The following is a 26990-nucleotide window of genomic DNA, read 5'->3' as shown; positions in this document are numbered from 1 at the left end:
TCATTCTCTTTTTCTTGACTCTTCTTTCAGAAAAGTCCATATCAGTTTGTTCACGATGTCAGGCTGATCCTGTTGGAGCCAGTGGCTGGCTTCTGATAGAATAGTAAGTCTAAACTGATTTTTCACATAAATCTTCGTGATTTCTGCCATCTCAACTTCCATAAAGGGATCTCTTTCTCCCCATAGCAACAGAGTAGGCATAGTGACTTCATGGTGCTGCAGAGGCAGGCAACTTTAAAAATAGAATATTTACCTTATTATTTTAAAAATCGTAACAAATGGCTTGAACTAGTTGTATTTCACAGCCTCATTAATCTCATTCCATGTGAAGACGATGTGAATGTAGGTACAGGTCTGTATCTATATTGCAATACTTATCCAGGTTTCTTCTTTTTTTAAGGATCAAATATTTTGTTTTAGAATAAGAGATAATGATGTGATGATAAAAATACCAATACTGCCTGTTTTACATTATTCATAACAGGTTCTATGCACATTTTAGGTTGGTTGTGCCTTAACATTATACATGTTAAGCTCTATTGTAACGAAAAATACTCATTATTATTATTATTATTATTATTAGCCTTGCTAGTTCTTTCATTCTATCAAAAACAGGCTTGCACACAAAGTGGGTGCTGGTCTGTCAACTGTGCATTAATGTATGTAAATACACGGAAACCATGCTTGTAAAATGAGTATTGCTTGATTATCCCTCTGATCAAAAGGCCAAAAAGGAGTAACAATTATAGCTCCCTCTTCTAGGTGTGATGTTCTAGTTTTTTAGTACTGTTCTCAGTTCCCCCCACCTTTTCCCCAGCCTCTAGGTACTCTACGCCAAAAAAAAAAAAAAAAAAAAAAAAAAAAGCATTCTTTAAAACCACCACCACCCGTCTGGTTGAGTATTTTTTTGGCGGGGGGGGCAGGGGGGACGGATGGACGGACAGGGAATATATGCTGACTTAATGAGGATACAATTCCCTGCAACCCCCATGCTCAAGTTTGCTAAATAGGTTGAAACAGCTATTCAAAAGAAAGGGGATGGGATGTAAATTTCCACTTTCTAAACTACCTAGAGATTGTGGGAATTGTGGAAAAAGTGCAGGGGACTGACACAATCGAGACAATACTAAGAATAAAGCTCCTTGAGGATCACAACGATAAGGGAGTAATATAATCACTACCACCTTTTGGAGGAAAAGCTCTTTGCCACTTCGCTTTTTAGTGTTCAGCGGTTGGGTTCATATGCTGAAGACTGGTGAAGGGAGAGGAAAAAAGTTAACTAAGGATCCAGGGCCGATTTAAGCAAGTTCTCCTTCACACAGAACCCTTTCAAGCTATCCAGTGGCGTGTATCCCTTAAGGAAGGCTTTGAGGACAGCTCAGGTGGCTGCAGGCGACAGCAAAGGGTGGCAGAGGGAAAAATCCTTCTTTCCTTATGTCTTTAGTTTTATGCACACTTACCTGAGAGTAAATCCTGTTTTGGCATAGCAGGACTTGAGTAAACAGGATTGCACTGCAGTTTCACTTATGCAAAAAGCAACTTTTATGGGGCTGAAACATTGAAGCTGGTCATATGTGGAGCTTGAAATAAAGGTTTCCATCTGCTTTACTGCAGGTGCTAGCATAAGGTAGGCATGATACCACGTTTGGGGTATACTTCTGTACATTCCTGGGGGTTATAAGACTTTTCTGCATGGCTGGCTTTGGAATGCTGGGAGTTGTAGTTTTTCTGTGTAAACGTGTAGAATTACACATTTATTTAGGGACCTAAAATTGGATGGTAGTATATGATATGAACCTGTGGATTCCTGATTTTTTAAAATTAAATATTCACTGCAGCCTCCCCTCCAAACCATGCATTTGTATATGCATAGAAAACTCTTAATCTGAATCTGAGACTGTGTGTGAAAATAAAGAAAAAATTCCTGTGATTCCACAAGAAATGTGATTATACAAATCATGATCCTTGATTAACATTTCTAGAGGGGCATCATGTAATTCAGGAAAACACTTGAAGAAGCAGCCTACAGTGCTGCACAGCTTGGGCCATAATAAACCTGTGCATGTTTACAGTGGCAATAAGGCTCCCTGCTCCCTGATTTGTTGGGGGGCAGGCATGAAGAATAATTTATTGTGTCTATATTTCTGTTTGGCCACGGGGGGGGGGATATATTCAAGAACCACAGAAGGACAGGGTTTCTACTTCATATTGATTCTTGACATGCTAAAATAAAATTAAAGTTCATTGTTAGAATAACTATATTTATTTTATTTATTTTTGGATTTATATCCTGCCTTTTTCCTACAAAGGGCTCAAGGCAGCTTACATCATACTCCTCCTCCATCTTATCCCCACAACAACAACCCTGTGAGGTAGGTTGGGCTGAGAGTCTGTGACTGGCCCAAAGTCACCCAGTTGGCTCCATGGCTGAGCGGGGACTAGAACCCAGAGCTCCTGAGTCCCAATCCCACACTCTTAACCACTACACCACACTGGGTCTCTTTCATTTATCTTTCTTTAGCCACATTCCAGCAATGCCAAAAAGTCAGCTACCTTGGCTCATCATCAGTTTCTGCAATGATTTTGTGATTTTTCAGAATAACATACAACTTTTTAGTGGCCTCTCAAAATTGCTACAGGTCTTTGGCATGCTCTAGATCATTTGTCTTTAAGAAACCTCTAATTGCCAACTCCTTAACCCTAAGGAATTGTCATTAAGGTATAAATGCTATTAGTGTTTCCATAATAGAATCCCAGAATCGTCAACTGATCTCCAAATTTTTTAAATGGGCACCAAAGGTGGCCATTTTCTCTCTGACTTATAGAAGTGACTGTTCCATTCTTGCATACATGACTATTATATGGTTGTATCAATTATTCTTTATTAATCTGCACCCAACAGCTAAACGTGTGTTTGCTGGACTTAGGCATTTGATCCAAGAGTAGTACACTGACCTGAAAAAGTTTCTATAGTGATTAATGGGGCCTGTTAGTGCTCCAGGTTGGGAAAATACATAAAGATAAGCATCAATGTCTTCTGCTGTAAGCCTACAGCCCTTCCTTCCAATTCCACTGGACTGGCTGGTAAAGAAGTTTTTCAAAGTCTATGAGGAAACAAAAGAGCAAATCAATAGATGATATTAAAAGCTGCCTCAAATTAAAAAACAGCTCTCAGTCACAGGTACTGTCATCTTCTCAAACAGAATAGCAAATACTTGTTTTGGGTTTTTTTAGATTTCAGGTTACCCAATGATTTTGTATGGATTGTTATCGTTCCTTCTGTTTTGAGTATCAATACTAATGTAACTAAAATAGCAGTAGCCATACACAAGACAGTGGAATCAGCAGACTCAACAAAACCCTGTAATTTGCCAAAGTAGGGTTGTTTTGTTGTTGTTGGTTTAAGAACGAGAACACAGATAGAAACAGAGTGTGTGCCTCACTCTTTTCTGTAATGGATTGTGTTCTGCATTCTAGCAACAGAGAAGGATACATTCTGTTTCCTTTCACCATCAGTGATTGGGTTCCTATGAAGCAAGGCCTGCTAGTTGTTTCCCTGAAGGGAAATGTGGCTTCCCCATCTCGAGCTTCAGAATGAGGTTCCTCCTCCTCTTTCTCATGCCTTAGAGGAATTAGAGGAATATCCCCCTTGCCTGCCACCAGACTGGCCCCCGAGGGGTCAATGAGCCTTTGCCTTGCAAAGGGATTGAACCTTGGCTGCCCGTTAATGCTCCTTCCGCTGCAGCTTGAAAGAGAAGCAAAGAAAGCCTGAGTGGCACCCAGATGAAGCACCTGGCAAAGCAGACAGAATGATACACCCTGCCTTACAAATTAGTACCTACAAGAAGCCCTCTTGCTGCTGCCCAGTGTTCTAACGCCTGGCTGAACAGTCCTCTGCCTTGCAGAGTGGTCCAAACCTGGGCACTTTGTCACATTGTTACTTTCAACCAATGTTGTGACTAATGTAGCAGCTCAATCACAATTTCCACCCTCTCTGATGAACATAATTTGTAAATATAATAGTATATAAGAGAAACCATGTAGTTAGCGTAATTCTCTATAGGTCAGTATCTCTAGAGCTGCAGGAATGAAATTTGGGGCTGGAAACCAAGCACAGGGTCTCAACCCTATGTGGAAAGTGCTTTAGAATCTGGGTGCTCATGCTAGCAGTTTGGCAGTTCACAGACCTGCACTGAGGGCTACAGTAACCAAATCATAACCCACTAGAAAACACACAGTAACCAAATCATAACCCACTAGAAAACACACGCTTCTGGGAAGGGGAAGCTGGACACTGTACGATGCAAGCTTCAAAGAAAGCAAAGGCTGAAGAACTAGAGAAGTGGCCAATTGTACTCTTTGGTTTTGCAAATATGTACAAAACTGTCTGGAACTAGGGAAATCTGCATAAGGTACATGTCACACAGCAAACAAGCTACATTTCAGAACCCAACAACAAACAATGGTCTGCCTTCATGGGGTGTCTGTGATTAACAAACCATGTTTTGCTATCAAAGCTGGGTTCAAACAACACAGTAGCTCACATTTCAACAACAACCCACAGTTCAATGACAGCCTGCACTCAACCAATATTCAACCTCTGAGTGCAGGTTACCATATCTGAATGCAGCTAATGGCAGATCTGTTTGCAAGTCACCCCCCCCCCCCGCTTTATATTATTAAATAGGAGGCCCTCTTGTCAATAATAAGTGTCATTTCAGAGATGATACAAGGCAAACAGGTTTTTCACTGAATCTGCCAACCTGTCTCCTTAAAGAAAATGTGTATACTACATGTGTTGGTTGCATTCAGTGTTTACATTTTTTAAAGCATCTATAGATTTAAAATAAGATACCTTCTGTAACAGGGGAATTCTTTCTAATCTTTCTAAGGGTATTTTGATACAATACAAAGCCTTACTTGCAGTGCTTGCAAACATATCTGCATGCTGCTCAGGCAGGATTGATTGCAGAGAATAAATGTTTCAAAAGGAATGCATCTTCATTACATGAATATTTGATTTGAATTACATGTGGAAAATCTGACCAGCCTGTATCATCTACAAAAATGATCTGCTTCTAGACATACTCACCTTAAAATCATTTATTGTAAACATAAGTTCAGGAAACCATGGCATTTGGAAGAAGTAGTAGTAGGCACATTTAATCATTTGTGATGGATGTCGTAGAATGTATTCTTGAAAAAAAATGAATTCAAAATTTAAAGCTGGTAATTATGATATATTCTGATAATCTTTCATAACTAGAGATTATTGAGGTTACATTATAATCATATGCATGTTTAGCAATAAGTCCCATCATATTCTTTCAGGTTTACAGACAGTGTGTTTAAGACTGTAGCCTTCAATTGGCTCATTAATATCGTTATTTTTTCTTAGAACTCTTACCAAAAAGAGGAAATATATCTCCAGAGGGAAAACAAAGGAGGACAGTGATTAGCATTAAAATCCATCTGTTAATTTATGTTGTATTTGTGCATGCGTATAGAGAATCATCCAAATAGAACAACATCCTTTGGCAGCCCTACATGGCCACCCAAGGTCCTCAGCCTGGCCTTCAAGCATGTTATCATGGGACGGGAAATGAGATTAAGTTGTAGATTGTTCTTGAAAACATTCATGCAGACTTATTAATGTGAAATATCAAGATCTTGTGAGATTTTCTGGAACCAATGAGAAGCAGTGTTAGGACAGAAACAGCTGTATTTGTGTAACCTTGAGCTACTGATCAAGGCCCTTCTCTAGAAGAAACAGAAAGTGCTTGTCTAAATGACAGGAGGATGTGTCCTTTCAGAGACAGGGAGATAAGCAGTTCCCTGTGCGCTATGTCTGTACAGAAGTATGTCCCAGAATCCCTAAATTCCTGCAGACATTTCCTATGGGTGCACCAACAAGTTATGGCAGTGGACTGGCAGCAGGAAGGAGGGATAACAAGCATAATAATCCAGGCCACCATGATCCCAAGGACAGTGGGTGCGAGTACTGCTGAGAGGACTGGCCAGCCATGGGATGCATATGAGCAAATGAGGCAAGCCTAGGGACCAAACCCTGCAAATGCAATGCACTTGGGTCTCATTTGGAAGCATGATATCCATATGACAGAGATCAAGCTGACTATCCTGCCATGAAAACTTGTTATAGGGCGTGCATAAAAATACTTGAAATATATAAATAAAAATCTCAGTGATGGGTATGACATATATACTAGTGCATTCAATATTCTCTCTCACACACATGGCATTTTAAAGGTATATATGCAGCTTGGACATCGAGAAATCTAAAAGCTTAAACAAAGGGAATTTTGAGAATATAAAGGATACCAAACAATCCTGTTCATTTATCTTTAAAACAAGCTGATCTTTTTGTCCATTTTTCAAAATGCTCAAGAGATTCTGAGGATGGAAAAGGCCTATGTTCCAAGTTTGCTTCAAGAGAAAAGTCACTTAGGCATGGCTAGCAGTCCAGCATGTTTGAACCTCCCTTTCGTTCTAGGCACAGCTCTTTTGAACCAAATAACAGATGGTGGCATCTGTAGCCAAGACATCTGGGGGGCCTCAGGACAGGGAAAGCTGGATTAGTGTGCTGGCTTAGGACTTGGGAGGCCCAGGTTTATGCTGTCATCCATGAAACTCACTGGGTGATCTTGGGCCCATCATTCACTTCAGCTACATCACAGTGTGCTCGTATGAACAGGCTGGGGAGAAAGAATGACCTGTGGATGCCATCCTGAGCCTCTTGAAGGAAAAGCAGTATGCTACTATGAAGAATAATATAATAATAGTAGTTAATATTGGGACTGCAGGTGGCGCAGTGGTTTAAACTGCTGTGTTGCTGGGCTGGTTGATCGAAAGGTCGCCGGTTCGAATTAATATTATTACTATTAATAATCAATTATTATTATCTTAAATTGGTGTCAAATGTCTACTAAACAAGAATTCCACAGATACAGAGCATTGGATACCATTCCTGTAAACTCACCTGTAAAAACAGAGGGATGTGGAAAATTCACAACAATCAGCTTTGTCACCATTTCTGGGTAACAAATAGCTGCTAACCAAGCAATCATTCCACCCCAGTCATGTCCAATCAGCACACACTTGCTGTATCCTGTTATTTAAAAATAGATTTTTGACAGTCGTTTACTAACAGTTACTTCCACATAAATTATCGCATCAAAGGGAATGACAGCAGATGTTGCAGTGTGTTTGCTAGCAATATCTTAACTTTACTTTTCCTTGCCTTTGGCAAATAATTTACACCACCACAGTTAAAGTGATAACTTCTATTAATAAACCTTTCTGAAAATCATAGCTGACAACACAGCAACAAGGTAGAAAATTGAAAATGAGAGATTTCTAATGGGACCACATTTTCTCCATTCTTTTGCATAACTGGAGGGGTTGCTGATTTATAAACTTGCTTCAGCAATATATATTTAAAGTGGTTTATAACAAAACGGGAGGAGAGAGTTATACTACAATAATATAAAGCCAATAAACAGCAATGCCCCTTAGAAATAAAACTAGAGAGCAATAGTTTCTCAGTTCAAGAGGGAGGTCAATCAATCGTAGTGGAACCACAGCAGTAAAGGCCCCGTATTAAGAAACAGATGTTGCTGTTGCATGAATAGATAGTAACTGGTGCAGCCCAAAGAGAGGGCTGTAACCTACACAGCAATGTAATTGACAGAAAGCTGTTGTAACAGCTGGTTTATCAGAAAGAAAGACAGCACCCAGACAGTACCAAGACCACAAACCTTTCAACACCTACCACAGTTGATTGTTGCTATATTATCCTCTCTAGGGTGGGGTTTTGTTTTTGTTTTTTTGCCTTACTGTAGGTTATGTCAATCTGTGCAAGGCATAATCCTTGATGCTCAAGTTGGAATAGCCAGATGTCACGAACTCAAGCAAAAATGCAGTCATTAGCAATTTGCCCCTCGTTCATGCTTCGTGGATCAGCTGCCTCCATCTACTAATAATGGGGTCAACTATGAATTTCACTGCCTTCCAACAAATGTATACAATATGGGAGTACAATAAGTACTCCATGGGATCTGCCCATAAATACTACCTGTAGATGAAAGGGCAAACAACTAACTCCCATCTTTCCGAACATGGTTTGGATGTGCTCCTTGAACATCAGTCTGTCCCGTGCTACATGTACAGAAGTCTGAGTTATAACTTAGGCCCAGAGGTCTGTTGTTAAAGTTCCAGGAAACATATTTTGTTTCAAAACCAGCCACTGTGCACAGCTACGATGGCATGCTGTAATTTGGTGGGCATGCATGTGTGCATCCAGATCCAGGTGTGATTGTGATTGATAATAAAGGTGTGATTAGTCTGTGTTCCTTACTCATTCCTGTAGCTCTCATGTACCAGAACAACCTGCACCAGGTTATGTCTGTGAAGGGCTTTATGCCAGCTTTCCTATGTGAGTGTAGAGCCAGTGTGATTTGTGTGTGTGGGAAAACTGTTCCTGAGCTTCCGCCTAGGTCCTTATTGCATGCAAGATCTAGAAACTGCCTTCACTGAGCTCAGCATGGTCCTGTTAGCTGGGAGTGATGGGAGCTGTTATCTAACACATCTGGATGCCACCAGTTTGGGGAAGGGTGATGTAACTGTTCTATACTCAACTGTTTAGCTGTTTCTTATGCATCTCTCAGAAGGGATACAATGATTTGTGTCCAATGTTATTCAAACTGAAATCCTATTTTCCTATTTCAGAAGCCAAACATTCTTGTGGACCTTGAAAGCTTTGGCTATTGAGCAGTATACAATTAAGAAAAAGAAGATATAGCCAATATTGTGCCATCCTACTTTGGTTTCTCTAAAAGTGTGGAACTCTGTTCCCCTGGTGACTTGCAATGCTCTAATGCCTCAGGGTACCCTGAAACACCATTATCCCAGTACAGAATAAGAACTTGCTTATTTGAGTGGGATTTTAGTAGCTTGAAGTGAGACACAGATTCTTGGTTCCACTGAGGATCAGGAGGAGTTAAGAAACTTAACATGTGAATCTATGGTTACAAAGAAGTCTTAAAGAACAGGCAAAGAATCCCAGGTATGGCAGGTGGGACAAATGAGGTATCTAGTAGACTGGAAGCAGCTATGAGTCAAGGATGAATAAGCAGTTTTTCAACACCAGGAGTCAAAGATCATTGGGAAATGTGGAAATGCTGGAATAAACAAGGAGACGAAATGGAAAAGAAAATTTCAGTGCTTATCAGGTCACATGGATGGATAATGGAGAGCTGATCGAACAAAAATGCATTCTTTAATATTTTATCGAGTGCTTTTTATGGCAGTTTCTGCTTTTAGATCTGTCAGGCAAATAGTCAAGGGCTTATCCAGAGACTCAAGATACACCTTAGTTTAGTATTAATTAATATGCCTACAAATTTAATTTTACCACAAGTGCAATACATGTACAAATGTTTCATCTATTAATTTATTTGATTTGAACTCTGCCTTCCTACCAAGAAAAATGGTACTAAAGGCGGCTTACAATCATAAATAAAATAAGATTAAAATAATAAAATAAATGTGCAAAACATATTTCAAAATAGCATTTATAGAAGAATAACAACTTCTAAAGCAACGTTGTCAAAGGCCTGCTTGAACACCTACTTCAAGGATAGCAGAGAGGGACCAAATCCAGCTTCTCTCAATCAGGGGAAGCCACAGCCTGGGAGTGGCCACCAAGAAGGCCTTATTTTGGGCTGTCACCAATTGCATGTTTGAAGGCAGTGCTCTCAAAAGGTTCTCTGAGAAAGATCTTAAGACTCGGGCAACCTCATATGGCAGCCTTCTGGATAGTTTGGTCCCAAGCTGTATAGGTTTCATTGGTCATTACCAGTGCAGTGCAGTGGTTCAGACTGCTGGGCTGCAACATGAGAGAACTGGGTGGTAGTCCCACTTGACCATGATGCTCACTGGGGGACTTCAGGCCAGTCAGTAACTCAGACTAACCTGTTTCCTGGTTATTGCCAGGATCAAATGGAGAGGAGGAGGACCCACTAAGCTGCCTTGGGTTACTTGCAAGAGGAAAAATGTTAGGATACAAATAGGATATAAGTTAGCGCTTTGGACCATCTGGAGTTTCTGAGCAGTAGTCCAGATAGGATGCAACTAAGGCATGCATGACTATGGCCAAAAAAGACATCTCAGGGAATAGGCACCAATTCAGGAACAGCCACATTTGGTGCAGTAGGCCCAGCTTTGCAAATGTAGTCTTGGCCACTACCAAAACCTGGGCATCCAGGTTCAAGACAAGGTCTAGAAGTACACCCAAACTGAGAACCTGTCTTTGGGGTAGAGGGGAATGTAACCTTGTTTAATACAGGTTGAATCCCTAATTTAGATTTTGACTAACCAGAAGTACTTCTCTTTTATCTGGATTAAGCTTTGATTTGTCTGCTCTAAATCAGTCTATTTCTGACATCAGACACTGGTTTAGAACTAAAACAGATTCCCTGGATTTGGATATAAAGGACGGAGAAAGAGCTAGGTGTCAACAGCACAGTGCTAGCACCATATCCCGAAACTGTCCCAGCAGTTTCATGTATATGTTAAATAATATGTTTATTATTGGAAGATGGCATTCCCAGGGACACCAAAGGCCAATGGCCACAGTATGAAAGAGGAATCCTCCAGCTCTACCTTCTGGGAGCACCTTCTAGTCCCATCCCAGAAGGATACCAGTGTTGATGATACTGAAAGTGACCAAGAGAGTTAGCAGAACTAACAGAAACACACTCCTTTGTTCATTTCCAAGCATGGATTGTCCACCAGTGTGTTCCAAGTACTTTCTGTCCCATAACCATGCCTGAAGTCAGACTGAAATGGATCTAGATAATCTGCATCATCACAAAATCTCTGAAGCTAAGAAGCTACCACATGCTCCAGTTTGTTATCCCGTTTGCATGTTGTGGGATAGGAAGGTTCTTGGTATGTGGAGATATCCTTCCAGCTATTCTGTCTCTGTCTCTGCCTCTGCCTCTGTCTCACACACAGAGTCACACTCATCCCTTTGTCTGTTTACATGTGTTTGTGGGCAGGGGAAATTAAAAAGCACTGGCTAATGAGATAGAGCTGCCTCTTGAGAATACTGAGGCAAAGACTGCTCATGATTACTGCATGAGTCTTCCTGGGCTTGCAAGCATTGGAACAAGCATATGACAAGAAATTGTTTAAAAGTGCACATATTCATCCCTGTGTGGGTGGGGCAAAAGATGCAATGCTGGCCATCAACCCATGCCAGTGACAATCAATCACCTTCCCCATGGCAACTACATTCATGCAATGTTCAGTCTTACTGAGACCCCCCTCTTTGAAGCTTCATTCACACTAATGTGCATTCCTGAATGGAAGCATCTGTTTTCCAACTGGGAAAAATGTGCATTTTTGATCAGGAAAATGCTCTTTTTTCAACCTATGCACCAAAATGTACACTTTTCCCCATAGCCTAAAATATGGTTTTGGGGGAGAATTAGGCAATTCTGAATGCAGAATTCTGAACTGCATTTTTAGAAAACTGAAAAAAACCCTGCTCAGGTTTGGGGCTGCGAATGGGGGAGGTTTGCATGATTAACAGGAACAAAATTCTCATGCATGCCTATGCAACACTAATGCTGGCTTAGGATGTGGGTGGGGATTGTATTTTCCAATCACAGTTTGGGGGCTGGATACATGTACAACAGATATTCTACCTGGACATGTTTGGCTTCCTTTCAGCGAACACATTGCAGCTACACTTTACTGGCCCTAAAGAGATTGGATGGGATTTGGAGTTACGCTTCTACAATAAAAGCTCCTCTCTTTGAAAACTAGAAGGAATCAGGACCTGGCAGATTCCTTCCACTGCAGCACAGGAGATGTGAGGTGATTTTTGTCCATTCCTCCTTCACCCTGCAGCCCCCAGTGCATGTAAGCTGCAGGGTGGAAAGGGAATTAGTAAGAATTGCCTCCTTCCTTCTGCTCAGTCAGAGGGTCATCCAGTTTGTGCTTTATGCAACTCTGAATCCAGGTCCAACTCCAGGTTTTTGAGGCCTTTGGGGAAAAGCCCTCAGTGGACTTTTTTCTCAGTGAGTCTGCCTTCTTACCTCTACTGCCACCAGTTGCTATTGCTCCTTATCTCCTTTTTCATTATTGTTACTACTTGCTTGCTAGAGGAGCAGAGAGCCACTGTGGCACCTAGGGTTTCTCCTTTTGTAAATTTTATTGTCTTTGCCAGAGCGAAAGGCAGGTAGATAAGAGCAAATCCAGTTGGCTGTTGCAAGCTAGCCCCAGATGGGATGTGGGCCCTCAGCAGTTGCCTGACCATACCTACCCTGGATGTTGGACCTGTTGGGATCTAATCATTTCTGGAAAGACCCCTTCCATGTAACTCGCAGCATGTGAGCGCTGCATGAGCTGATCTTTCCATTCGGAATCAAGTACACAACTGTTAAATGCATCAGTGATCAGTGCAACTTTAGAAAAGCTAACTAAATTTGCCTAAAGTAGATTTTTAAGTGAGAAAAACAACATATGCAGCATATCACGTGTGAACAATAATTTCTAAAAGAGTTTTGTTAAAGGAAAAATCTTGTCAAAAAGGGAATGGCTAGGAGATAATAACTATAGAATAAGTTCAACATTATTATGAATTGGATAGCATGACTGCTGCTGACACACCAAGTGACTCCAAGATATCCTTTATATCTGTAATCAGGAAGTCTAACTTGTAATTCTCTCTGTGGGCAGGAGCATCTGTTTCTCCGTAACCTCTCAAATCCAAGGCCACAACTCGGTATTCACTCTTAAATTCTCGCATTTGATGACGCCAGGAGTACCTAGTAAATAAGAAGAGAGTTTTACTTCATTGTATTTAAGATATATAAATTGGAATTCTTTTCTCCCTTTGAAAAAGCTGTTCACACAGGAAAAACAAAAATAAAGATAGCAAAAGCATTATACCAGTAAATAGCATTTTAAAGAAACATCACTAAGCAAAGGGAGCCATATGATTAATGGGGTGGTTAGAAATTTAATAAATAAATTAATTAAATAAACCACATTTCAGTAAAAGATCCATTCAAAAAACAAAGGTTGGTTATAAGAAAACTTGTTAATTTGGGCTTAACACAGCTACTTTAGTGGGCATTCAACTATTGCTCTTCCTCTTGGCTTTGCTGGGCTGTTCTTTTACCCTGAAGAGTCCCTCTACCATAATTTTGGGGACCTATTTAGCTAGACTGATTCCTTTTGAAAGAGGACATTTCTGGGCCATGTCTTCCCCATCCCTAAACTATTCAAATAAAATCTGTGTAAATAAATGTAAAAATGCGACTAAGTGCTAAAGTATCTCTGTCATTGGCTTATTTGTAGCTCTGGGCATCTTGAAGCAATATACTGAATTTATTGATTAGACTTCTATCCTGCTTTAATGTTTTAAAGTGTAAAGTGACCTCCCATATTGAAGTTGGCAGTAATGATTTAAGTGTTAAGTGACTGTGTTCCTTCAAATGTTGGTTAAGTTTCCAAAGGGCGAGGGGGAGTAAAGGAGGGGGATGAGTGAGTGAGGTGATTGGTTGGTGGCTGAGAGGATGTGGGAGGAGCTTGGGAGTTTGGGAGGAGCCTGGGAATGTGGATGGAGGGAGGGGAGAGAGAAGGTGGAGAGTTGAGGTCCATCAGTAGTTTCAGTTAGTTGGAATCAGTCAGCTGTCAACCTGCAGCATCTGAGGAAGCCGCCTTCTCTTTAGACTCCTAGATAGTGCTGTGGGAGGCGTTTAGGATTCACATGGACAAAGGGAAGCAAGAAGAACACTTAGAGGACATATTGACAACTAGGGAGAGCCAAAACTTAACCTCACCAAGCATTATAAGGATGTGAAAGAGAGAAGCTGACAGAAACCTGAATGCAGAAGAGGAAAAAATAAACTGAAATTAATAAAATAAGGACTGGTCTAGGTACACTAGACCAGAGAAAGGAGGATCTATGTGTGAGGAAAGAGTGAGATACCTCAGCCAGAAGTTATTAACATGCACTGTTTTATTTACTGAGGAAATAATTTACAGATAGAAACCAAGATAGAACATCTTGAAACCAATATGCTTAATGTACAAATAAAGTTTTATTTTGTTTATAAGCTCAGTCATGGGCTGTTTGAATACCAGTGTCTCGTCCTCAGGACCACATAGTCCAAATTTGGACCTTATAGCTTGGGCACAATACTGGGCAAGGTTAATTAATATGATTAGAATAAAGTCCTGGTGGCAGCATTACATACCGAGAGAAAGAGAGGGCAATATCAAGAAAGTTAAAGACATACCATATCTAAACAGTTGAAGGAGTGTACATGTGATGCCCACCTTTTTCTTTAAAAAAAACCCCTCAAGGTGGCTTGAGTTTCTGTTCTCAGTCTTATCTCCACAACAACAATTCTGTGAGATAGGTTGGGTTGAGTCTATGACTGGCCCAAAGCCATCCAGTTGGCTCCATGGCTGAGCAAGGAGTCTCAGTCCCCGATACCGCTATACAACACTGGTGCTCAATTGAATTGACCACAGTAATGTAAAAATCTCTTTTAAAGCAGTAATGAAAAAGGACTATTTGGGCCAGAAAAATTAGGCCTCAAGAGTAATCTGATAGATAAAGTTTAGGGTTTTTCCCCTTTCCCTCAGATGGGGAAAACCAGGATAACTTGCTTGGTTTTAATTAAAGGTAGATGTATAAGAAATGAAGCAGGTTTGTATAATGTGATAACATATTATGGGTTACTAGCCTTGCTGGTTGTTGTGTTGTCTGAACCCAGACTGCTTCCTGAGGGGTTGGAGGGGGGGGGGGGTTGTCCAAAAAGCCAGTGTGACAACCCATGGCTTGTTCTAGGGGTTGTTCAACCCATGATCTGTTGTTGTGTTGTGTGAAACTGGGAGACCAATTCCATTGTGCGTTGTAGGTATTGGTTAGCTAACTACTTGACAAAAACAACATCCCTTGCCACTCTGCAGTCTTGCCAGTGCCACCATGAGTGACAGCCCCCTCCACCAATGACCAAGCAACACTTCAGAATAATTGTCCTTGGCTCATCAACCTTTTAAAATTATGGTTTCAGATCCAGAAAATTGTCCGACTGTGTTTGTGATTTTTTTCTCAGTCTTTGTAGGAGCACAAAAGAAGGAGCATCAAAATGATGCCACAACAATATTTCCTGAGCAAGTATGCAAACTTCCCTTCCATTTATTTCCTGGACTTTAAATTTATATACATTTCCCCTCTATTTACATGTCAGACATTCAGTTTGCATCTACTTCCCAGTCCAGAACTGTGCATTTTTTAGAACTGTCAGGGAACATTAGTGTAATTCTGGCAGTAAGTTCTCTGGGAAGGAGACTTGAAAAGGGGACCAGGAGTTAATATCTCTCCATTCTGTAGCAGTTGGAGACTTGGAGAAGTGTTGAAAACAGCCAGTTCTGCACTTAATATCAACTTCTGGTTTTTATTGCTAAGAGGTGGTATGGCTATCACCCCCTTTTGGTGCACCTACATTCACCAGTTCCCTCCCTTTACTTTTCAGATACTTTACAGCTAAACATTTGGCACCTGACAACTGTGTGCAAATTAGACTATAAGCAGTTTTGCCTTGTCCTACTCCATCAGTCCTTTCAATAACTAAAACTTACAAGACTATTGACAAGGTAAAAGTACCTATTATCAGACAGCTAAGTGTGTGCTAACACACCTGTGGTGGGCGACCAAAAAGTAATAATAAAATTTATAATTGTATAATTTTCTGAGGTTGTTTTTTTAAAAAATAAACCAAACTATGCATTTCTGAGGCTCCAAAAATAAACAAAACAAAACAACCCCCATGAACAAAAATTGGTATCAATTGGAACAGGTGACAAGATGGGTTCTGCCATGAACACTAAGATACTGTGGTGTAGTGGTTAAAAGCACAAGCCCAGGACTCAGGCGACTTGGGTTCTAGTCCCCGCTCAGCCATGGAGCCAACTGGGTGACTTTGGGCCAGTCACAGATTCTCAGCCTAACCTACCTCACAGGGTTGCTGTTGTGGGGATAGGATTGAGAGCAGCAGGAGGAGAATGATGTAAGCCACTTTGAGTGCATAAGAAAAAAGCAGGATAGAAATCTAATAAATAAATAATAAGCCATGATAGGCCCAGTTGTCCATTGGGTGCACCATATGTTTCAATGCTCTGCCTTTTTGCAGGGCAGCTTAGCATGAAATTCAAACCTGTCCATCACCTTCAGCAGTGATATTTTGCAATTTCATCTTCATGTTATATATGCTCTCCCCTTTTACCAATAAAGTTTAACATCTGTCAATGTTTTGATACCCTCATATAAATTTTACCAGCTGCATACCTGGGTACATCCTGACAGAAATCAGGATTATATAATAGAAATCTAATGAGAACATACATTTAATAGACGAAAGAATAGTATAGATTCAAATATATATTTATATTTAATATAAGTCCATAAACCTATGCATTCTAAGACAGAAAAAAATTATACAACTCCCCGCCACCCCGGCAATTGTGATGAGCAGCAGAAATGATGTTATAATGCAGTCATATGCTGTTGGTCTCCTTAGCACAACCAACTGGAGTGGAAACAACTCAAGCAGAGGGGGAGTGGAAACTGCCTGATCTCTTGGCTGAGTCAATGGAGTGGCCCTGCTCTTGTCTCTCCTTGAGCATCCTGATGGAATAGCCACTGACAGTAATGGGAGAGGTTGTTATGAGAAGAGTAACAGTGGGGAAAATTGAAAGAATCCTGGAATGTGCCAAATACACTATGTGGCAATCAATGTTTACTGCAATTAAAGGCAATGATCCTTGACATCATGTGGTCTTTGAAGCATTGATATAATTTCTACTGAGTCAGACTTGGACCATCAAGACCACTGCTGTCTGTAACTGACAGTGACTGCCAAGATCAAAGCAGCAGCCTTTCCCATTCTGGAGTCTGCAAGGATCTTTTCCATGCAAAACACTGTGCAATAAAAACCCAACAACAGCAGCAACAAATCACCTCAACAAACAAAACACCAATGCCCAACTTTTAGCAATAATGTATTTGCATGGAGATGAATCACATACGATAGGTATCTTGATGCAGTATTTTTTTTTGCAGGTATACCAAGTCTGGGGAACATAAATTTGCCAAGATCTCTCTCCTTTTTGCCATAAGGAATGTGCAAAGAAAACTTTCCCAACATGCATAAAACTGGTCTGAAAACATATCCTGTCAGGCACATGAGTCAATATACAGTCTACAGCCAATCAGATGCCTGTGTCAGTGAATAAATATGAGATACTAAACAAAATCCATTTTAAAGACACAATCCCTTCAAGTTTAGACAGAAAGAAAGGCCTATGACTAAGAATACTAAGTAGGTGCCAGGCATACCTTTTTAAGGAGCTCATTCCAAAACTGGGGTGTCACAACCAAAATGCCATCCTCCTGGTAGCCACCCACCTCATTTCCTTTGGAAGGAGCTCCTGGGGAAGGACCCCCCCCCCTGAAGATGACTTCAAGTTCAGGGTAGGTACATATGGGAGGAGGCGATTCAGATTTATACTTCAGATTCTCACTCCTCATCCAAGTATATGTCAATAGCTGTAAGCATATATAAGCTATAAAGTACCTAGAAGGTCTTGGAAGTTAACTGTGTCTGCATAAATTGAATTACAGCAACTTCTAAAGATGTTCCAAAAGCTTATAAGAATTGATGAAGAAAGGGAGAGTAGAAAACACATTAGGATTTCTTAATCATTTGGAAAATAAATATTTACCTTTACCTTTGTAACCGTAGTCTCTTTTCCGTGATGAAATCTTACAAAACAAAATCAATATGCCAAATCCACTGAAGACGCTCATCTGGTTCATATCACCAAAATGCAGGACTTTGGTTAGGTCTAAGTTTGAAATCCTATGCACACTGACCTGGGTGTAAATTTCATTAAACTCAACAGGACTTCCTTCTGAGTAGGCAGACATGTCTAGGGTTGTGCTGAAAAATCTTTTAGTTATTATTACATGGAATTCCATTAGGATTTATGTTTCAGTTGTGTGTGCAGAGTGTATGGTAATAACAGTAATCATGTCTTCATTATAGTTACAGACAATAGGTACTATCTTTAGAATTTTCAAACAAAGTGAAATAAAAATAAACAACAGTCATGTGGATTTGGTTATCGATCTTCTTTATGCAGGGCATACAAATGGATGCAAATAGAATATAAATTTATATTTTAAAAATAAAGCATGGGGGTTTACCAGAACTCTGGAAAGCCATGAAGGAGCAGCATAAGCGGTTTACCCCTCTCTCCAGCAGCCACATAGTGAAATCTTAACCCAGAATCCTGGAAGTGCAAAAGAAGACATGTATTTATGTTAGGCGGTGAATGTTCAGGTATCTGAGAATCAGTAAGAGCTTTGTTCACTGGATAGATTCAGCTTTGGGCTTAACAAGGTTTGCTGTATCAGTCAGACTCTTCATGTTCCACCATGTTTTCTTCCTCCTTGTTCCATCTCCATTTTTGGAAGGGTTTCGACACCTCACTTGGTTTTGGCAGCATTATTGTGGAACATACAATGATGGACACTCACTCAGGCTGCCACATTTAACAATTTAAAAACCTTTTGATCAACTGGTTCAGCATGTTCCTGATTAATAGGATTGCGTTTTTAAAAAAAAATAGTGAAAGTCATGGGAGACAGGCAAGCACAGTAGTGGCATTTCTTCTTTGCCCTTTCACACAAACTATTGTGGCACATGCATTCACCATCCAAAAATGAAGAATGCTTCCTCACAACATCTGAACAGTAGTTTCATTCATATGAATATATATATATATATATGTGTGTGTGTGTGTGTGTCCTGAATCAGGACACTGAACCCTTGTCCTCATAGGATCCCAACCATTTGTCTTCTGAAGAAGAGGTTCTCGAGTCGATAGTTCAGGGAGAAGCTTTGGACGTGGAAAGGCATCACCCCAGGATCCAGTTCACCAGAAAGATCCTAGAGGTCAGATTCCCTGTATCCAGAGGCAGGTGCCCTGCCATCTTTGGACTCTGAAGACTCCAGCCATGATGACACTTACATGTCATGTGCGCTCCTATATCATCACAGCCTGAGGAGACTAGCACTTAAAAAAACCAAAGCTTTGGCCCATGTAGAGGCTGAGTCAACTAGTCTAAATGCTAACAACATTTTATTGAAAGCTTAGCCTTGATATAATCTTCATTGGAGCAACATACAGTTGATTCTGCTTAAGCTACAGTTCTAGCATTGCTCGGAGCTTTCTATGGTACTGATCTTTTCCCATCTTGCTGCCTTGAGAATCCTGACTTCTGCTAAAGATCTGACCTATAGCACACCTAGGCCAACGCAGGCTACAGTCCAATGCATTAGCAGAATGGTCTGAAACAGTACAGAAGATTTACTGACAAACACTTCTGAGTGACTAATATTCATGCCAGACTCATTAATATTCGTTATGACATACATCCGGCCAAACCTACACATGAGTATACCTATTCTCACCTTTGGGAGTGTTTTCCATCTGTACCTTGGCAGGATATTCCACAGCTGCTTGTTTTAGGAACTATTGCACTATTCCTACAGATATGTTTTTGTGAAAATCCATTTGGGTACCTCCAAAGTGGTGGAGGTGCATGGAAGAAATAAAGGAAGGGAAATAAACATTAGGGCCAGCTGTCCACTTCATTATGACTGTGCACAAAGCAAATAAACAGATGAACAGTGCAATCTTACACGTCTATTCAGTTAACTCCCACTGTGTTCAAAGACGGTTACTTCCAGATAAAGGGTACAGGATTGCAGAACTAAAAGATATACAGGCCCTTTGTTCCTGGTACAGGCATGAATGGCAGATGGCAAGGAAACACCTGGAAAAGAGCTAATTGGAATGAGTAACAAAACATTTTGCCAGCATTCACCCTCTTTCAAGAGCAACAGGTTGTGTGAAATTAAACCAGTGTATGCATGGCTTAATTATACATACTCTAGGTTGGATGCTATACAATCAGTGGCTGCTGGACAAGCATCACACAGTAGCCAGTATTGGTGCTCAGTGAAGTGCCAGCTCTGCCACCTTGCAAATTTTTTCTCATTCTCTTTCAGATCAACAAACAAGCTCTCTGCTGAGATTGCTAATAAGGACACCAGCCAGACCTTTGGATCTTCATCTATTAGCAACTATCTTGAGAGTCTCTATTCATTTCATGCTTGACATCAGACAGCTGCGAGTGAGAGGCTAACAGTTGCAAAGCAAGAATGTGTCACAGAATTTTGCTCTGGATAATTGAGAGAAGTTTATGTAGCTGATTTCTGTGTCTGTTAGCTTAAATTTGGGGTAAAATGAATCACATTGTAAAATTACTCAAATCATTTAAAACTCAGATTTGTCTAAAAAACCAAAATGAAGAATATTTTTTAACTAGTGTGGGTGTCTGAGCATTTCCACACTGCTGGTGTGTGAAGAGGTTGAAAATCCTCTGTTCAGGATCGCTACAGCCAATCCTTTACAGAACTACAGTTCCCACAATTCTTTGGGTAAAAGCCATGTCTAAATCAATGTATGTTTGCAGTGTGTAAATACTTACAACATGATTCCTTTTTATGCACACCCAGGGTAGTGTACACATACTCTTTCAAAATATGAAAAATACTGTCATCAAGTAAAATATCTAGAGACAGAAGCAGGACTGGCCCTCCCATGAAGCAGATTGAAGTACCTGTACCAGGTGGAAGAGTAGGAGGAACAGCACCCTTGGCAGCACTCGGAAGGGCCTACTATCACCTCCAGTGGGTTCTTTGGAAACACCCCACAGCTCCTCATCTGCCACAGCATTTACTGTGGTGGAAGAGGGAACTGCTGAAGTTCTCCAGAGCAGTTGCACATTTGTATGAAACAGAGGATGGTCAGTCACCTGCTTTCTGGCTTGTGTTATGGTTCCTCTTAGCAAGAGGCAGGCAAGTTCTCTGCAGAGCTGCAGAAAAAGCAGCCGGCATGGCTCCTCAGAGAGACAGCAAGGCCCAAAGGCCTGGCTGTATGGGTACTTTTGCAGACCCAGGCATTGTGGAAGAGGGCATTCCAGGAGACACGTATGCAGCTGATGACAGAACATGTCTGCATACCAAACTGATCGGCTGTACCTGTGATGTTGCACACCTCACCCCTCCTATCTCTAGAAATGGTTTTTGCAACTCTTTTAAAAACTACAATGACAAAGCCAAAAAGCTAAAGCAACTCGCAAACTATTGTCAGAATGGACAGCGCACAAGAATTTTGCTAGAGCAAGTCCAAAAATGTGGAGAAATCTACTTTTTGCCCACCCCTGCTTTAACAGGCTGTCTTCCTGCAAAAGAAAGTCCCCCAGCCTCAGAACCTAGCAGTCTTGACCAGGAGGTTTGTTCCCATCCTACAAAGCTCTCCTGAGAGCAAGGGCTGCTTCATTCATTTCTCTGTAGGAAGGAAATAGCTTTGTACATTTATTGGCATGTAGTTCAGGGTTGGATATTTTAGAAACAGTTGTATGGCCCGCTGTTGTAAAATAAAACATCATGGTCTATTAATAAATCTGTTTACTGCATGCTTGAATGTACATTTTGTACAATTTTGATGTACAAAATAAGCCCATTCCAACATTCCTGATCAGCTTGTTTTGGTTTTATAGAGTTTACAGTAGTTTTAGAAATATCTATTCTTTTTTATAGGGATTTCTCTTTAGCAGATGATAAGTCTACTATTAAATTTCCATTGTCGTTAAGGGCATTTCATGCTGAATTCACTAAATGATTGGATGTGTAATTCCATTAAGCGTATTAACAGTGCTTTATATTTATAATCACCTTATCCTGTTTTCTTATATACTGCTAATTCATTTTCTCAGATAAATGTTTAATAACGCTATAAAAGTGATTAAGAACATATGGAAGTGCTAACAGTTGGAGCAAATTTTTCTTCTAGTGTTTAATAGCAAGACTGTGATGTTCTTAAGAAGTGGTCATTACTGTTTGTACTGCTGAGCTCAAGTTCTTACCAGCAAACTACGATGAAATCTGCTAATGATGCAGTCTGAGGACTGTTTAGACTGAAGAGTCATACAACTCCCTGAATGCCCCAGCTAGGTAAGGAAGGCTGGCTGGGGCATGCTGGGAATTATAAAAGCCCTTTCTGTCTAAATTCATCACACCCTAAACCACACTTTACTGGATGCATTTCCTGGGAGGGCACTAGTGCCCTCATGGCTTACTTATGGCTTCCCAACAGCATGTAGTGGTTACTGCGAAGAACAAGTTGCAGGACTTGAGCGAGTTTTGCTCTGATCCACCAAGGCTCTTCTTATGTTCTTATAATATGACCTATCTGCTTAGCACTGTAGCTTCTTTTCACCTAGGAGTGGCAAGATGCATGAAAGGGCATCATTTTAAGGGCAGAAGTCCTTGTTACACAGCAAAATAAATGAAATTCCACAGGGTTTCCCTCTTCTTGGTCCCCCCTGGCACTATATACAGTCCATCATTCCATGTCACCATGTTTGCACATTGTTCATTGGATTGTCTCCATTTTTATTGTTCAAAGGCTTTTCCTGACCTGTGATGGATTATGACACCATTCTGTTTTATTGTTGCCTTTTAAATTGTTTATTATTTCATACTGTTTTATGTACACATTCTAGTATGAACTGCTTAGAGATTTTTTTCTCATTATAAGAAATGTATAGACATTTGATAAATAAGTAACATACATTCAACTACTTTCTTTGATAAACACTTCTATTTCTGCACAGTCCTAAATAAGAACCCTTGGGGCCAGGGAGAAGTAAAAAAGATGGTATCAACAAAAGGAAACATATAAACATTTGCCAGTGTGTTCTGTTAATACTTCTGCTATAAATCACGTGGAATGGGCAAATCATCCAGCTAGTGATGCCCCTCTTCAATGATCATGGCCACATGGATAGTTCCAATGGAATTTGGAAATACAAATGCCATTCAAACAGTGTGCGATCTCAAAACAAGGGTTTAGTTCCCACACTCCAAATGAGACATTTGGCTCAAGCAGGACAAGATTTCAGCTCCCGGGGGAGAGGTCATGGTCCTTTTCTGTATATAGCAAGAGGGCATATCACCCACACATTTTCTTTCATTCTTTAAAGTAGAGAGAACAGCTGTCTTCTCACAAAAGCGCCCCCCCCCCCCCCATTCATGGACTGCAGAACTGTCCTACCAAGGTTAATGTTGTTGGCAGGCTTGCAATTACTTCTCTGATTATGCCCTAAGACTTCCCCTGAAGAAACTGCTGAAAGGTTGCACAACTTAATCTGCAAATCACTTCAAAACCTTTGCATGCATTGCCTCTCCTTTTCCTTGATGGTTTAAATCAAGATCTTCTTGATCAAGATCATTTTTTTAAAGATAAGGCTAAATGTCAGACCATTACCATGACTGCCTCACCCTCCTTCTCCTAAGGTTGCAGTAGTCACCCAAATGATCCGCAGAGAGATTCTGTTTTGAGCACATCCAAATCAAAGACTGCTTAAGAGACTCACAGCAAATAAAGCCCAGATAGAGCAGAGAACCCACAAATTGTATTCCTCCTGGCTGGATTTTTAAACAGATTCCTGCTTGCAGCCCTACCTCCTACCTGCTCTCCTATGCCTCCTCCAGTTATTTCAGTGGTGCAAACACAAGGATACATCATCATCATCATCACTTTGCATGTGCCTGCACGCACATACCACCAACCCACAACAAAGTGGAGAAAACCACGACCTTTCCCTTTTCATTGGTTGTTTGCAATCTACATGCAGTCTTGTTTTTCAGTAGCATCAATAAAGCCGAGAGGCAAGAAAGGAGGGAAAAAGGGGAAGAGGAGCAAAACAAAAACAAGGCAAGCCCCGATCCGCCTGTGCCTGCGCTTGTTTTGCAGAAAGACAACTGCCCGTTTGCCTTTGACGGCAGAAGTCAGCCTCCCACGACAGCAGCCGCCCCACACACACAGGCGCGCGCGCTCACGTTTGTGGGGAAGCAAGATGACCCTACAAGGAGCTTTTTGTTTTTTTTTTTTTACCTTAATCCTGACATAGCAGTGAGTGCCCAAGGAGGGGTCATTGAGGCAGCCTGGCGGGTTCTCCCGGATCAGCCACTGGAAGGTTTTGCCCGGCCTCGTGCCGAGGCTCCACAAAAGTTTCAGCAGCTCGAGGCAGGCGCAGAGACCGCAGTAACTGTACACGAGAGCCCAGAAGAGCAGAGACCCGATTGTCACCATCAGCCTGCCGGGCATCAAGCTCAGCCGCGAAAGAAAGCCGGGCGCTCGCTCGCTCCTTCGCTCGCTCCGCTTCCAACGCAGCTTACACCGCGGCGCGGCTCCAGCCTCCGATCCCCCCTGTCAGGGCCAGCAAGATGGGCTCTGCCAGCGGGAGGGCAGCGCGGCGACAGAAAGCAACAACATCACCGCGGCGGCCCCCTGAATGGAGGCGCGCAGACCACACCAGCTGGAGCGTGGGGGGGGGGGGCGCTTGGAAAGATGGAGAGAGAGGGAAACGAGCAAGCAAGCGCGTCTGCCGCCACACACACGCTCCGGCTGCGCGGAGGCAGCAGCTCGGCCGTCGCCGAATTGCTACTCAGGCAAGCAGGCCAGCCAGGCAGCCTGCGAGCCTGGCTGTCAGGAGCTGCTGGCGCGGCCACATCGAGCCCGGGCGAAATGCGCGCCTGATCCGAAACGCGCACCTGATCTGAAAAATGGACACGCAGTGAGAACTTTGTCCGACTGCTCCCTTGCCAACTCCCTTTCTTCTTTGCTGTAATCCTTAGTATGAAGGAAAGCTCAAGGGCTCTTCCCCCAAAGAATCAACAGACACGCAAAGGCCTAATTCACACGTGTTCCGTGACACGTGAAGATTGCAGCATGGCATGGCAATGAGCACGTGTGAATGGAGTGCTGCGAATTTAAAAGCAGAAGTGCACAGGGGCTTCCAGAGAGGGGTTACTCTTCATCCCAGCATCGCCCTAGCCACTCTGGCCAGCATCTGAATACATAGCCATAGCAGGTCATGTAGGAGGTAAGGGGAGAAAGTTTTGTTCACAGAACCCCAAGACCTTAATTGAAATGCTTGTAAGCCACCAAATGCCATGCAAATTCCTTCCAAAACCTTGCTAAAAAGGAGATTTTTAATTAGTCTTAACCAAGGGCATTTTAGAGTCAGTTTAGAGATTAGGATTGGGGTGACCCAGGTTCTCAGGCTACTAAGATTAAGGCCACTAAGTGAAGATACAATATGGGGTGAGAGAAAGAACCCCTCAAATTGCACTGAGTTCCTTGGATAGTGATTGGACAGGCAAGATTGTGAAACTATTAATACCAGCAGAGACAGGGAGCATGTGGCCTTCCACATGTTACTGACTCCAACTCCCATCAGCCCAGTTATAAGGCCAGAAGATCAGAGCAAAGGCCCATCTGGTTCAGCATTCACTTAATCTTTCAGTGCCAAGATAAAATAGCTATTTTCTCTAAGGCTTTTAACTGATGCTTTTATGTTTTATTATTTGTCTGTTCTTACACTGATTTGGTCCCACTTTGATTGTTATTGTCTTAATTCAAACTGTTTTATTTGTGAAGATCCTGCCATTTGGCTGAGATGTGCCCCATGCCCCCACCCCAAAACCCCCCTGAAATACGTATCCACTTCAGATTTAGACATCAAACCTAGCTTGTAAGATCGCCTGCAATGCTACTAGCAACATTAACACTCACTTATATTGTCATCTGCCCTCAAAGTTAGTAATAACAGAGACAGAGCTGGATTGAAGAAACAGAATTAGTGTGAAATAAATGTACTTAGACATGAGTAGCATTCCTGGGCCTACCAGCTGGGTTATGTAGTATATATCTGGGGATGCACAACTTCATTTTTAAAATTACATAATTAGTGGTAGAACTGCTATTGCAAGTTTAGGTCAACTACAGCCCAGTCATGGTCTCACCCCAACAGCTGAAAACCAGTAGCAGAGACTCAGGCCTACCTTCCTGCCTGACTCTCTTAGCATAGTGCTACTATCAGGAATAGACAACTTAGCTATGCAGTTGTTTTGGCTTATAACTGCTAAGGCTAATGGGAGATATAGGCCAAAACTTCAGGAGGGCCACAAGTTACCCAAGTTAACACACACTCTGATTTATCTAAAAGCTGTGCAGACAAGAGGCGAAACCCACCCAAAATGGAAGATAAGCTCTCTGCTGAAACATTTAGCTTGTGGCACTCTGGCCTGAAAGACTGGCCACCCTGGACTTAAGACAGATTGTCTTTGACCTTCAAACAGCCTGGTTGCTTTTGTAGACTAAACAAGATATGGGAGGAAAGTAATACAACAACCACTGCCATCTCCTCCTCGTGGGTGGCGGGGGAGTAGAAAAATAACATGTTGTCCTGTATTTGTTCTTTGCATTGCATCCCCATTCTTCCATGCACCAAGGGAGTTGCATCTGTGCAGGATTCTGTGTGCCTGGTAGGATAACTTTTCCTGAAAAATGAAAGGCACAGCTAAGGAAAGAGCCTACAGGTTGTGAAGAGGAGAAAGACACAGGAACCTCCTGACAATTCCCAGCATCCCCTGCCTCCAAACCTGGCTTCAGTAGAGGAGTATCAAGTGGTTGCCTAGCAACTATCATGCTCTATCCTTCCCTGCTGCCAAACTGTGCTTCAATAAATGCACTTTCCTCCTTTCCCGTGAGCTGAAGATGGAAAGAGAAGTTACTTCTTTTCCATGGCCAGTAAGGATCTGAGAGCTAGGAATCCTGTTGACAGCAGCCTGGAACCAACATCAACCTTTTCCACCTCTAGATTTGATCACACTTTAACTACAAGGAACTGTATCAAACATACACTCTACAGGCAGAAAGTAGAATTCCAGCAGCTTTGGACTTCA

The 26990-nt window shown here is 41.6% G+C and overlaps 2 protein-coding genes across 2 annotated transcripts in view; both read right to left on the bottom strand.

Annotated features, from left to right (window-relative positions):
• On the bottom strand, positions 1–24348 carry EPHX4 (epoxide hydrolase 4). The gene is made up of 7 exons (XM_044432247.1): positions 24136–24348; positions 18311–18396; positions 12697–12854; positions 6998–7126; positions 5093–5196; positions 2956–3104; positions 1–232 (listed from the first exon to the last, which is right to left on the bottom strand). The coding sequence occupies exons 1-7, from the start codon at positions 24346–24348 to the stop codon at positions 1–3; spliced, it is 1071 nt and encodes a 356-aa protein (XP_044288182.1).
• A 2388-nt stretch (positions 24349–26736) lies between these two features.
• BRDT (bromodomain testis associated) overlaps positions 26737–26990 on the bottom strand; it is a 32783-nt gene continuing 32529 nt past the window's right edge. The window contains 1 exon segment of the mRNA XM_044432246.1: positions 26737–26796. Within this exon segment, the coding sequence (XP_044288181.1) occupies positions 26737–26796 (60 nt within the window).

This window comes from Varanus komodoensis, unplaced genomic scaffold (assembly GCF_004798865.1).
Source record: "Varanus komodoensis strain SLA01 unplaced genomic scaffold, ASM479886v1 scaffold24, whole genome shotgun sequence".
In the NCBI taxonomy this organism is placed as follows: Eukaryota; Metazoa; Chordata; class Lepidosauria; order Squamata; family Varanidae; genus Varanus; species Varanus komodoensis.
The sequence above is the reverse complement of the archived record's forward strand: the minus strand, read 5'-3'. Positions and strand labels throughout refer to the sequence as shown.

Coding starts and splice junctions, on each gene's coding strand:
- EPHX4 (XM_044432247.1), bottom strand. CDS start 24,348: ATGCCCGGCAGGCTGATGGTGACAATCGGGTCTCTGCTCTTCTGGGCT. Junction 18,397..24,135: donor ACTGCTATGTCAGGATTAAG/GTAAAAAAAAAA, acceptor TTGCACTTCCAG/GATTCTGGGTTAAGATTTCA. Junction 7,127..12,696: donor GGATATCTTGGAGTCACTTG/GTGTGTCAGCAG, acceptor TTTAAATAACAG/GATACAGCAAGTGTGTGCTG.